The sequence below is a fragment of the Babylonia areolata genome, chromosome 18 (genome assembly GCF_041734735.1).
Source record: "Babylonia areolata isolate BAREFJ2019XMU chromosome 18, ASM4173473v1, whole genome shotgun sequence".
Taxonomy (NCBI): domain Eukaryota; kingdom Metazoa; phylum Mollusca; class Gastropoda; order Neogastropoda; family Buccinidae; genus Babylonia; species Babylonia areolata.
In genome coordinates this window covers 28937101-28952100 of record NC_134893.1, presented here as the reverse complement: position 1 = coordinate 28952100, position 15000 = coordinate 28937101, and the positions used below count along the sequence as shown (strand labels likewise).

The 15000-nt window shown below is 44.9% G+C and overlaps 1 protein-coding gene across 1 annotated transcript in view; it reads right to left on the bottom strand.

The window, feature by feature from the left end:
* Positions 1-3779: 3779 nt before the first annotated feature.
* The window catches only part of LOC143292624 (neuronal acetylcholine receptor subunit alpha-10-like), a 157939-nt gene continuing 146718 nt past the window's right edge, over positions 3780-15000 (bottom strand). Inside the window, exons 7-8 of the mRNA XM_076603089.1 lie at positions 11714-11829; positions 3780-10879 (exon numbers count right to left, since the gene is read on the bottom strand). Coding sequence (XP_076459204.1) covers positions 10322-10879; positions 11714-11829 — 674 coding nt within the window. The 3' untranslated portion in view covers positions 3780-10321. The remainder of the gene's footprint in view (positions 10880-11713; positions 11830-15000) is intronic.

Here is a 15000-nt window from a genome sequence, read left to right as displayed (position 1 = left end):
ACCACAATATTTTTTGTTTTGTTTTTTGTTTTGTTTCCGAATGCACCTCTGACGATGTAATTAAATTCTGAAGAAAGAAAAAAAAAAGAAAGAAAGAAAGAAAGAGAGAGAGAGTGAGAGAGAGAGAGAGAGAGAGAGAGAAGAAGAAGAAGAAGATGATGATGAAGGAGGGGGAGGAGGATGAGGAGAAGAAGAAGAAGAAGAGGGGGAGTGGAGGAGGAGGAAGAGGGGATGAGCTGGAGCAGGATGAGGAGGAAGAGGAGCAGGCTAGGGATGAAGAGGAGGAAGAGGAGCAGGCTAGGGATGAAGAGGAGGAAGAGGAGCAGGCTAGGGATGAAGAGGAGCAGGCTAGGGATGAAGAGGAGGAAGAGGAGCAGGCTGAGGAAGAGCAGCAGGATGAGGAGGAAGAGGAGGAAGAGGAGGAAGAGGAGCAGGCTGAGGAGGAAGAGAAGCAGGATGAGGAGGAAGAGGAGCAGGATGAGGAGGAAGAGGGAGCAGGATGAGGAGGAAGAGGGAGCAGGATGAGGAGGAAGAGGAAGCAGGATGAGCAGGAAGAGGGAGCAGGATGAGGAGGAAGAGGGAGCAGGCTGAGGAGGAAGAGGGAGCAGGATGAGCAGGAAGAGGGAGCAGGATGAGCAGGAAGAGGGAGCAGGATGAGGAGGAAGAGGGAGCAGGATGAGGAGGAAGAGGGAGCAGGATGAGCAGGAAGAGGGAGCAGGATGAGGAGGAAGAGGGAGCAGGAGGGGAGAAAGGGGGAGGAGGAAGAGGAGCGGGATGAGGAGGAAGAGGAGCAGGATGAGGAGGAAGAGGAGCAGGATGAGCAGGAAGAGGAGCGGGATGAGGAGGAAGAGGGAGCAGGATGAGGAGGAAGAGGGAGCAGGCTGAGGAGGAAGAGGGAGCAGGATGAGGAGGAAGAGGGAGCAGGATGAGCAGGAAGAGGGAGCAGGATGAGGAGGAAGAGGGAGCAGGCTGAGGAGGAAGAGGGAGCAGGATGAGCAGGAAGAGGGAGCAGGATGAGGAGGAAGAGGGAGCAGGATGAGCAGGAAGAGGGAGCAGGATGAGCAGGAAGAGGGAGCAGGATGAGGAGGAAGAGGGAGCAGGATGAGCAGGAAGAGGGAGCAGGATGAGGAGGAAGAGGGAGCAGGAGGGGAGAAAGGGGGAGGAGGAAGAGGAGCGGGATGAGGAGGAAGAGGAGCAGGATGAGGAGGAAGAGGAGCAGGATGAGCAGGAAGAGGAGCGGGATGAGGAGGAAGAGGGAGCAGGCTGAGGAGGAAGAGGGAGCAGGCTGAGGAGGAAGAGGAGCAGGATGAGGAAGAAGAGGGAGCAGGATGAGGAAGAAGAGGGAGCAGGATGAGGAAGAAGAAGAGCGGGATGAGGAGGAAGAAGAGGAGCAGGCTGAGGAAGAAGAGGAGCAGGATGAGGAAGAAGAGGGAGCAGGAGGGGAGAAAGGGGGAGGAGGAAGAGGAGGACAACACCACCAACAACGAAAAGCAACGACACAGATAAAGCAATAAGTACGGCTGATTGATGCATTACTCAGTGATGATGTTGACGACGAGAACGAGGATGACGAGAAAGACTGACAATAATAATTGTTCACTTCCTCCTTGAAGTGTTTATTGGAAGGAGGATTTTTTTTTGTTTTTGTTGAATGTTCCGTTACTCATACGGGTGATTGTGGAAAGTGTTTATTGATTGACTGAATGACGTGTGCGCACTGAACATGAATCGTTTGTAAAATAATCGATATATTTTGAAAATATCTTCCATTTCAGGGGAGAGGGTGGGTTTTGAAGTGAGCTGGCTCAGGAACGAGAGAGAGACAGAGAGGGAGAGAGACACAGAGCAGTAGAGAGAGAGAGAGAGAGAGAGAGAGAGAGAGAGAGAGAGAGGGAGATACAGAGAGGGAGAGAGAGAGAGAGAAAGAGAGGGAGAGAGGCACAGACCGAAAGAGAGAGAGAGAGAGAGAGAGAGAGAGAGAGAGAGAGAGAGAGAGAGAGAGAGAGCACAGACAGGCAGACAAACATACAGACAAAAACAGGTAGACAAGCGCTTTTTTTTCAACCTCCTCACCACCTGTCATCAAAGCAGGCAGGCATCTATCTCTTCACGACCTTTAAAAAAAAAAAACCCCATCAACTTCCAAACCGCATAAAGTTATCATTTCAACAGTTCAAATCAACACCAGGAAGCAAAGACATCCGTGTCTACTTCAAAATTAGTGTCAATGCCACGTGTATCTACTTGACATGAAAACAAAAGACCAAACACAGTGATTCATAAACCAAAACGTGTCGCAAGCTTTTAGGTTTTGGTTTTCATCCAAACATGTGTGTCAGGCATACATTGATAAAACAACAACAACAGAACATGATTTTCCAACCAAGCGTGTATAGGACAGGTTATTTACAAACCATGAACATGATACTATTTACATGCAATGTCCTGATGTACATAGCGTTTATCAAGTCACGTGAACTAACAGCACGTAAATTGTGTGAAATTTAATTAATCAATCAACAGCAAGTAATGATGAATCATATCACATAGCTTGTTTCAACAACGATGGTTTTTTTTTTAATGAGACCATGGCCGAAAATTGACAAACAGGAAACAATGTTAATTAATCATGTAAGTTGAGAAAAAGCGAGAGCTTGAGAGTGAAGAGAGAGAGAGAAAGAGAGAGAGAGAGAGAGTGTGTCTGTGTGTGTGTCTGTGTCTGTGTGTGTGTCTGTGTGTGTGTCTGTGTGTGTGTCTGTGTGAGAGAGAAAGTGAGAGAGACAGACAGAGAGAGACAGAGAGACAGAGAGAGACAGACAGACAGGGGAACGCAAGCATTCACTCGGTATATCATTAAAAAAAAAGAGAGAAAGAACAGATTGAAAAGACCCTCACACCTAGTCACTTTCCCTCCTTCAGAAAACAAACAAACAAAAGAAAACTGCAAACAAACAGCACCACCCCATCCTCCTCCCGCCCTATCCCCCCCCTCTCTCTCTCTCCACACACACACACACACAGACACACACACACGCACAAACAACTCAACGTAGTAAGTGCCCCATCCTAACCATCCAACCGCCCCTCGCCCCGTATCACCAACACAGACAACGTATCAGAATCCTCAAGGGGGTGCCATCCCTCCCACTCCCTAAGTCTATCCTTGTCCTTCCCCGCCCCTCTCCTCCCCCTCTCGGCCCCAAGCCCACACAGCAACCTTCCTCACTCTCTGTGATCCTCCCCCCCCCCCAGTCCACCATCCATCCTCGTCCTCCCACCTCCTCCTCCCTCGCCCCGACCCCACTTACACTTTCATCACAGTTTATTTTTCACTGTTGGAGTGGAGACTTGTGTGGGGCTGATCCAGCATCAGGCTGTGTTCGGGGTCCGGCGTTGGTCCTAGCTTGCTATGGCGACAGGCGACCGTTGGCAGCTTGCTGGTGGTAGCTCAGTCCATGCACAGCTACATCCACAACAGCTTCCGCCGGGAAGAAATAAGGTTGGGCTATTTTTTTTTCCACCATCAAGCGAAAATGTAGCATCCCTCTAAGTGAAAGAAGAAAAAAAGAAAAGAAAAAAAAAGAAAAAAAGAAAAGAAAGAACCCCCGCTCCCCCCAAAAAACAAACAAACAAACAAACAACAAACAAAACAACAGCAACAACAAAAAGAAAACAACAACCGAAACAAGAACAACGGAAAACAACAAAAAACAGAACAAAACCAAACAACACCCCCCCACCCAATCCCCGGCAAAGAAAACAACAAACAAACAGACAAACAAAAAACAAACCACAAACAAAACAAAACAAAAACTGCAACAACAACAACGACAACAGTATATTGATTCTGGCTACTAAACTTGAAGAAGAAGAAGAAGAAGAAGAAGAAGAAGAAGCAGACAGTGGCGTCAGGCTAATCCATACGCGCTACACTCACCTTCGAGCCACATCCCCCCTCCCACATCCGCCCCTCTTCCCGCACTAACTAAGCCACGAGGACAGACCCACCTTCCAACATGCTCGACTGTACAATACAGTACTGTGCAGCATGTTCTCTTTCGAATTCAGACTATGAGGAGAGATTTTAGAACAAAACTAATGTGTGTGTGTGTGTGTGTGTGTGTGTGTGTGTGTGTGTGTGTGTGTGACCTGAAACTGGGTGACGGACCATTCCTAAGAACTAGGCTACAGAAGGAAGGGATTCACCTGTGGATTGGATTGTAAACCAAACCAAACCAACGAACTGATGAAGAGAAAGTAGTTCCAAAGCACAGAGGTGGCAGGATGGAGTTAAGTCTCTCGCCCTGTTTCCCTTTCTGCATACACACACGCACATAAACATGAATACTCAAGCAAGAGTGCATGCACACGCTCGCGTGCGTGCGTTCGTGCGCAGGCTCACCACACTCGCTCACGCACACAAATGCAATTTACACTGATACTTCCTCTCTGCCGTACAAACACACCGGCCAAACAGCGCAAATCAAAACAACAGTGGTAGTTTGCAGTCAAACAGAGATAAAAACAAACAAACAAAATAAGATTTCAGAAACGACCCCCCCAAAAAAAATTGACTCTGGGGTGACAGGTATACATGTGCATTATTTTTCTTTAGAGGAGCAGTACAAATCAGAAAAAAAAGAACGGGAAAAGAAAAAAGTGAAAACAAAATCAACAATGTCTAATATATAAGCAGTCATGTTATACACATTGAGGGCATTGACGAAGACGAATGCCACTGAAGGAACAGATGATATCGCATCATTCCCTTCACATAAGTTAAAAAAAACCAAGCATGGTAAATGTCAAAAAGGAGGAGAAAGATGGGTCAAGCAACAGCCACGCTCTGTACCTGAATCAGGTGTGAAATCCTCAACAGACAGACAGACAGACAAACAGACAGACACACATATAGATACATACAACACGTATAATGTGCACAAAGACGAGTCAATGAGTGTATAATTATACAGAATTATAATAATAGATTAAGCATGGGGAGTCAGGTCCGTTCAGTGACATTTGCAGATGGTACGGTACATACACGGAAAGAGAGAGAGAGAGAGAGAGAGAGAGAGAGAGAGAGAGAGAGAGAGAGAGAGAGAGAGAGAGAGAGAGAGACAGAGGCAGAGAGACAGAGACAGAGAGAGAGAGAGAGAGAGAGAAAGAGAGAGAGGGTTTTGGGTGTTGGGGTGGGTGGGTTGGGGGTGCGGAGAGGTGAAGATGATGACGACATGACTTCTTCCAACATACACACGACACCACACGAAGACCGCAGATCACAACGACTCAGTGCTCAGCTGCTTGCTCAGCGTCTGGTGATCCTCTCCCGAGGGCAAAGGGACACAACCCACTCTGCTGAGCGACGATAATTAAACTTCTATCGGAAGACGAACACCACGCCTGGTGCCATTCAGCCAGACGACAACGGCTTGCGACAGTAGTACAATATGAAGACAACCCATGTCCCCAGTGATGTCAATGTAAAACACAGCACAAAATTGGGTGTAAGTCTCTGTCAAAGCTTCGCAAAACAACTGCGCCATGTCTCAGAAAAAAAAAAAAAAAAAAAAAGAAGAAGAAAGGAAAACAGGACAAAATCAATAACCTAAATTACTCAATACTTACAAACATTTTTTCATTTTTTTTAACAGATTTAGATCGACCTTCAGTCGTGAGAATGGTTATAAGTGACCTGAACTGAATGGATTAACTTCAAAACGGAAGCCACTACACTTCCCCAATTATTTTTGTATCTAGTCCTAACACCGAATGCTCCAGAATGCCCTGTGCTCTAACTGTGCCAACGATTGTTGTTGATGATGTCAAATCGCGTTCAGTTGTAATTATGTGATTCAGTCTGCGTCGCAAACGTTATCGTCGAGCTGAACGAAAGAGTCACAATTCTGCTCGTTCACTGCCACCTTTTCTGTGTTGTTCTTACCCCTGCTGGTCATACATAATGCACCAGGGGCGTGTTTTGGAAGGGGAGGGCTCACACAGACGTTGCACCGCAAGATTCACGCCACTCATCGGTGTGTACCCTTGGAGGTAATTTTACCCCGGCTCTTTTAAGATCATTACCGCTGGCGTCAGAATGCCAATACCACTGGGACCATGTTACACAACAGGGTGTTGTAGAGCCATCCATCAGGTCAACACCAGATCATGCTCATTGCATCATCATCACCGCAGAGGCTTGTCGTTGGCTGGTATGACCTCAGAGGGTCTATCGACGCCACCCGTTTCACGTACACCAATCAGCAATCCCGCTTGCTGACACTGCACGTCAACAGACACTACGCCACTACAATGCTGGCTAATGTTACACCTGAAATGTAATGCTCATCAAATGATTTATATCACACTGATGTGTACTATTATACCTGAAGTGTAATGCTCTTTAAATGATTGATATAAGTTACACTGAAATGTATTATTACATCTGCAATGTAATGTTCATTGACTGATTGATATTAACCTTAAATGTAACATCGCTGCGCATTCACAGATAGATTCATGAGCATCCTTCCCCCCCACCCCACCACCGCCCTCCCCCCATCCCCCAGCTGGATGACAACGATGGTCATCATCGATCTCGATGGACACACCACCACCAACATTCGCTGATTGATGTTACACCTAAAATGTAACAATCACTAACTGATTGATATTACACCCGAAATTTAATGTTCACAAATTGATTGATATTACACCTGAAAATATAATGTTCACTTATATCACAACATATTGTGCAATTCAACTCGTGCTCTGCTTGGCTGACATAACCACAGACTGGTTGGTGTTAAAACCAGGAGGTCTGATGCTAATATATTAGCTGACTAATACTATTTTTCAGCACTGCACCAGAAAATTAATGCCAGTCACCCAGGACCATTTCCTAACACTGTACCATTGCTGCTTACCAGAAGGCCGATGCCACTGGTTGATGCCATTATACCAGAAGGAGATTCTGCACTCCATCTACCCTGCCCCCCCCCCGCCCCCCGCACGCCCCCAAATCACAATTCAACACCCACCTCCTCTTCTACCTTTTATACGACAATATTGAAATGTGAAAATGAATGCTGTCTACAGTCACCAACACGTGTGATGGGGCAAAAACAACATCCACCCACCAGAGGGAGAACTCTCGTTGCTGTTGCCCATGTGTCACCGACAGGCCTGTAATGCTCGTACTATAAGACACACCCCAGACACCCAGCTTACCTACTGAAGTACACCAGAAGACGTACAGCTCTGTGACTGCAGTCAGAAAACAGCGTCACTCATTGCACTGCTCAAACAGCCCAGTACTTTCTCAGAAGACCTACTCCACTCACTGGTTTGTACACTGTCAATTTCAAATACTACACTCCACCCCCCCAAAAAAAAAACAAAGAAAAGATCCAGGGCACACACACACACACACACACACACACACACACACACACGGATAATGATTATGCCACTTATGACCTTGAAACAAACGACATTCCCTGACCTTAGTCCAGATGCAGAATGTCACCCACTGGTGTTATGATCAGAAGAAAGGGTGCCGTGTTTCTGGCCACACTCCGAAAGATCCAGTGCCGTTTTCGTGATGTGAACTTGAAGTTAGCTAATCGCACACCGTGACAATACGCCAAGGATATCATAACACCTATCTTATTAAAAATGCTTGAATACACACATCCAGTCCAAAGACACAGTAAGCGCCTCCTCATGCACTTACTTATCATGTCCCGAAATGAACGAAACGGCTGGAGCCTTGCATGGCATTGCGGAAGGCTTCAACCATTTACTGACAACACATCAGAACACACACACAAAAACAACCAACAGAAACACTCATTGATGAAACATCAGAACGCCAGTGACAGTCCAGAGAAAACAAAACCTCACAGAAACACGAAGACTTCATCACATCTAGGTTAAAAAGGACTTGTAAGTTTGCATAGATTGTAAAAGTGTTGTGCTCGAATTGTGCCTCACATTCAGTGACTCACACACGTGCAACATTCGTCTTCAAAAAGTGACAGACCAGTACACACTTTGCACAAACACAATTTCATAAAACAAACGAGAAGAGAAAGTTATACATATATAGCCATTTCTGAAGGGCTGACCTGAAAACAAAAAAAAAGAAAGTCCTACCATCAAACAAGCTGGCATGGAATAAATACATACATATCTCACACTGTGTTTTATCTCTTGAAACGTCACGTTTTCACAATCTTATCTTCTGTCTTCAAGTCATTAAGACATGGAGAACGTTGGGGGACTTGGGGCAATCAACAGAACACGAGAGAGTTTCTTTCTCCTTTTTTTCTGTAGAAGACCTTGAAACCAAAGTGGTAGTCGAGATAATAAAGCACGTGTGGAATTCTTCACGACGAATTGGATGAAAACGATGAGTCATAACGGTGAAATGCTGTGAACGGCCGCACACACTCTGCTGAGCTGGGAGTGACGGAACGGGGGGTCAGTGCTGATTGTAGGGGGTGGGGGTGGGAGGTGGAGGAGGGAAGAAGGGTACCATCAGTCCAGCGAGTGCAAAGTATACATACATAGACACACAGGCACAGACACACATAAATGCACATGCCCATGCACGTCACACACACACACACACACACACACACACACACACACACACACACACACACACACAAACACTTTCTCTCTCTCTCTCTCTCTCTCTCTCTCTCTGTGCCCTAAACATATACCCCTCCCAACACTACACATCTCATGAAGACACACCTGTTCTGACAACGCTCAACTGACATCGTGTCAAAACACATAAATTTCGAACGGAAAGAAAAAAAGAAAGAATACTGAAGACCGTTCCTCCGCTATATAAATATATGTTGTTTTTTTCCCCATTGACACTCACCTCGATGTTTCCTTTTGAAATTAACTTGCCTGAAATAGGCTTTTGGAGCTTTGTTGCAAAACGGAAATTTGAGAACTGCAAATGGACAATAAATCTTCAGTAGCAGTGCTGTACCTTGGTCAAGCACAAGCGAACCGAGATGATAGTTTTACTTCATGCTGACATCAAATAAAGTGATTGGTCAACATACTGTGGTGAACGGAAAAAAACAAAAAGCTGTCACACGTGAGTACGCATTCACACATACCCACATCGACAACTTTGCTATCAAACGTACACGCGTGCTTACAGACGCAAACATGCATGTACTATCTTTTTAAGTGCAAGCAAGCGCAATTACAGGTATATTCCAAAACACGAACAGCTGCACACACGTGCAGAGAGATTAGCGCCATCCTCCCTCCACACACACACACACAGACACACACACACACACACACGCACACACACTCACTAACACACACACACACACACACACACGCACTATCTTTCTGACACAAAAACACAGGCAAGCATAGACAGACACGTGCAGAGAGGCATAAAAACACACGCGCCTGTACAGACAAAACACAGGCACAGAAAAGCATACACACAAAGATGTGAACACACACACAAGACAACACAGACACACACAGACACAGACAGACAGACAGACACACACACACACAAAGACACCGACACCGACACACCGTCATTCATTCCCGTGTTGTGTGTGTGTGTGTGTGTGTGTGTGTGTGTGTGTGTGTGTGTGTGTGTGTGTGTGTGTGTGTGTGTGTGTGTGTGTGTGTGTCTGTGTGTCTATGTGTGTGTGTGATGTGTACAGGAGCTGTGTTGTTCTCACACCGTCATCATGAGAGAACGAACGTCAAGATTTGTTAAGACACGCCAACGCGACGCTGAGGTTAGTTTTTCTTCCTGTGCCACACACCACTAAAAGACTGGAGACCCCAGGGAGTGTAGTGTGAACCGGTCTGAGAATCCAGCCGCCCGCTTTGTTCCTGATTTACTCCCCACCTTGTCCACCATACCCTTTGCCACACAGACACTCAGTCGTTCTGACCTTCATCTTCACCTTAGTGGTGTCCTTGACCTTGTGACCAGGTATATTTTTCTTTTTTCGAGGACAATCCCGTGACCTTCATTCGACACAGCAGCAGTGATTCACGTCATCCGTTGTGCCAGACGTTTGGCTGGATCCTGACAGCAAACTCCTTCACAGAGTCTCACACCCCATTCCCCGTTCACCCCTCCTCCTTGTCCTTCCACACCTCTCCACCCCTCTCTTCCCTTCAGCACTCTCTTCTTCTTTCTCTTCTTCTTCTTCTTCTTCCAGCTCACCCACCCACACCGCACCCCCACCCCCTCCTCCTCTCCTCCTGTCGCCATGAATCAATAATAATAATGATAATAACGGCCAGACCGTCATCAATGTCGGTTCTGCAGCTCATGCCCCATGGTCAGCAGCGGCATCAGCACGCACAGCGACGTGATGATGGCGATGATGTAGACCACGAAGAAGATGCGGTCGAAGACGAGGCCGGCGGCCTTCCACTCGCGCACCATCCGCTCGCGACGGTCCTTCTCGTGGAGTCGCTCCTTGTAGCGCTTGACGAAGTCCATCAGCTCCGTCAGGTGGTAGTTGATCAGCGCCAGCTGGTTGGTCTGCTCGTCCCCTCCCCCCGTGCCGCTGCCAGGCCGTGAGACCGTGACCAGGATGTCCGTCGGCGCCCGGGACTCCCCCATTCCTCCACCTCCCGTCCACTTGTTGCTGCCTCCCCCGCTTCCACCTCCGCCGCCTCCGCTTCCGCTGCCCGTGGTGGTGTTGTCGCCGTTGACGCCCAGGAAGCGCGTGCACTCCTGCTGCGGGAGCCTCTTGCCCAGCCGCACACCCTCGCCGCCTGACCCTGCTCGCTCCTGCTGCTCCCGGTAGGGCCTCACCAGGTTGTCCATGCACAGCAGGCCGCCGAAGAAGCCGAAGAGAACCTGGTGATTTGAAGGGGATCAAACAATGGGTTAAAGGTTTAGAGGTCCCACAGCCTTTACGGCCATTGGGGCACTGAATTCTTACTCAGTGTCTGGGGCTCGGCACAGGAAGGCGGGGTCCAATCCTCTCCCTCCACCGTTTTACTTAATGTATGTATGTCTATCTATCTATCTATCTATCTATCTATCTATCTATCTATCTATTTGAGTGTAGGTGGACTTGCGTGTGTTTCAGTGTTGTGTAAATTAATATGCAGTAGTGGCGCAAGGATGAGTGAATGAACAACAGCACAGCAATTTCCTATGTTTTTCAACATTGGTGCAAATAACAATAAATTTGGTCTTTTCGTCATTGTCTTTCGACCTTATCTCTTTACTGGAGAAGACAGCTTCAGTTTCTCAATGAGGCGTCACAGCGTTCGGACAAATTCACATGCGCTACACCACATCTACTGAGCAAAAAAAAAAAAGCCTGACCAGCAGCCCAACGCGCTGGTCACACCTTGAATGCATGCACGTATATTCGTGTACATTTGTGAGTGGATTTCTTCTAAAGAATTTTGTCAGAGTGGATTTCTTCTAAAGAATTTTGCCAAAGGACAACCCTTTTGTTGTCATGGATTCATTCTCAGTGCGCCAAGTGCATGCTGCATTCAGGCCCTCGGTTCAACCGAATGGCCAGACGCTCAGTTTGATATTCCAGTTACGCTTGGGAGAAAGGGCGAGGCCGAGATTCCAACCAAGACCCTCACGGACACTGTATTGGCAGATAAGCGTCATACTCATGGTGCAATCTTCCCCATGGAGTGACAGCAGCAGAGAGTGCAGGTTTACCTTCTTGATGACACGCGGCACCGGGCGACGGGCTCCGTAGAAGGACATGTAGACGACAAAGGCATTGAGGAAGGAGGACAGGGTGATGAGGATCATGTTCAGGCAGTAGTACGTGCCTGACAACACCACCAACACAACGTCAGTCCACTGTCACCACCAGTCTTTGTGTCTGCCTCTTACCATTAATACTATGTACAGGAGAGAGAGAGAGAGAGAGAGAGAGAGAGAGAGAGAGAGAGAGAGAGAGAGAGAGAGAGACAGACAGACAGACTGACAGACAGACAGAGACTGAGACAGAGAGAGAATGAGAGAGAGACAGACAGAGATGGAGAGAGAGAGAGGGAGAGAGGGACAGAGAGAGAAGCAACCGATAATGTTCATCCAGCACTGAGTCCCAATCAACATCACCAAAACACTGTAAAGTACAAAAAAACCCATCACCAACTGAAAATGTTCATCCAGCAATGAGTCTATCAACATCGTTAAAACAATGCAAAGGAGAGAAAGAAAAAGCAAATGTATGTTTATCCAGCACAGAGTCCAAATCAACATCATCAAAACAACGTAAAGGGGGGAAGAACAGCAGCTGTACAATATGTATCCAGCAATGAGTCCCTTTCAACATCATCAGAACAATGCACAGGGGAGAAGAACAGCAGCTGTACAATATGTATCCAGCAATGAGTCCCTTTCAACATCATCAGAACAATGCACAGGGGAGAAAAAAAACAACAGTATTCGTGATGCTTATCCAGCAAGGGGTCCCTGAGAAGACCGCCACAACAATGCACAGTGGACAAATAAAAGCGATCATGATGTTTGTTTAGCAAAAGGTACTTGTCAAGATCATTAGAAGAAAGTTTAGGGGCGAAAAAAGAAAATTATTCGTGGCGTAATGCTTATCCAATGACAGATCCCTGCCAATGTCTTCAGAACAATGTATAGGGGAGACAGAAAAAGCAATCATATAATGTTTATCCAGTAATGGGTCCTTGTCAACATCACCAAAAAAACGGTTTAAAAAAAAAAGAAAAAAAAGAAGAAAAAAAAGAGAAAAAGCAATTGTAATGTTTTCCAGTAAAAAAAAAAGTCCATTCCATCACCATCAGAAAAAAATTACCAGGGGAGAAAACAAGGCAATCGTAGTTTTTGTCCACTTATGAGTTATCATTATGATTATTATTATGAGCATTTACATCTAACCTTGAAAAACAAGCCATAGGCGTTTAAAGATAGAACACATATATAAATATCATAAAGGAAAAATTGAACACAAGATACCAAACATTATTGGAAATTATTCACCCCCCTCACACACACAACACACACAAGCACACGCACACACACACACACAAACACACACAACTCATAGCACACAATCGTAAATAGTTCCTGTCAACATTATCAGAGCAAGGTTTCGGGGCGAACTAACACATCCCTACCGACACCATAAGAACAATGTGTAGGGAGAAAGAAAAAAAAAGCAGTTGTAATGTTTATCCAGTGATGGGTCCATATCGTCATGAAAACAATGTTTAGGTAGGAAAAAGAAAAGCAATCGTGACGTCTATTCGGAAATAGAAACCTAACATCATGAAAACGATATCTAGCGGAGAAAAAAAAAGCAAAAAAAGCAACCGTAATGCCTATCAAGTGATAGACACATTGTCAACATCACCAGAAGAATGTTTGGGGGGGGGGGGGGGGGGGGGGGGGGGGGGGGGGAAGGGGAAAAAAAGAAAGAAAAAGAAAGATAGCGCAATTAATGTCTTTCCAGTGATGGCCCCTGTCAAAATTATCAGAACAAAGTTTTTGGGCGAAAAACATCGTAACGTTTATCCAATAATAGGTCTGTGTCAACGTCATAAGAGGAATGTTTAAGGGAGAAAAACAAAACAAAAACAATAGCTTTTGAACCGTGTATATGCATTATCAAATAAATGTCAACGTGAAAAAAAAAATCCTGTCAACATCGTTCGCTAAGTGCTAGGTCCGTGTCATCAGAATATTAAGAAAAAAGAAAGAAGAAGACGAAGCAACAGAAGAAAGAAAGAAAGAGAGAAAGAAAGAAAAGTAGATAAATAGATAAAGAACAAGAAGAAACACCGTCATTTTGACCATCAAACAACACGCATCGTTGTGAACAACCGTCGTCATACTCTAAAGTAAGGGACCCCCCCCCCCCATAAAATACAAACAAACAAACAAATTAAACAACAACAACAACAAAGTCAATAACAAAACAACAACAGTCGCAATAATCACCAATAGCAAGAATCATTGCGCTCTGGTAGTAATAGGTGCTTGTCAACATCATCACAAACATATTTTGTAGAAGAAAGAAAGCAATTGTAATGTTCATCCAGTAACAGGATCGATAAAGATTTAGTTGAATGCATTTTGTATCAAACTTCCAGGCCAAACTCTTTTATTTCCCATCTGTAAAGCTAGACAAACCTCACTCAATAAGAAAAAAGAGGAAAAAAAGAAGGTAGACGCTGACAACAAGCCACCGGCATTTATCTTTCTTATTCTTCATAATTTTTTTTAACAAAGTGTTAGTCATGCCATAATATTCTGGACAGTACTTCGGCATTTATCTTTCTTATTCTTCATATTTTTTTTTTTAACAAAGTGTTAGTCATGCCATAATATTCTGGACAGTACTTCGGCATTTATCTTTCTTATTCTTCATAATTTTTTTTTAACAAAGTGTTAGTCATGCCATAATATTCTGGACAGTACTTCGGCATTTATCTTTCTTATTCTTCATAATTTTTTTTTAACAAAGTGTTAGTCATGCCATAATATTCTGGACAGTACTTCGGCATTTATCTTTCTTATTCTTCATAGTTTTTTTTTAACAAAGTGTTAGTCATGCCATAATATTCTGGACAGTACTTCGGCATTTATCTTTCTTATTCTTCATAGTTTTTTTTTAACAAAGTGTTAGTCATGCCATAATATTCTGGACAGTACTTCGGCATTTATCTTTCTTATTCTTCATATTTTTTTTTTTAACAAAGTGTTAGTCATGCCATAATATTCTGGACAGTACTTCGGCATTTATCTTTCTTATTCTTCATAATTTTTTTTTAATAAAGTGTTAGTCATGCCATAATATTCTGGACAGTACTTCGGCATTTATCTTTCTTATTCTTCATAATTTTTTTTTAATAAAGTGTTAGTCATGCCATAATATTCTGGACAGTACTTCGGCATTTATCTTTCTTATTCTTCATAATTTTTTTTTTAACAAAGTGTTAGTCATGCCATAATATTCTGGA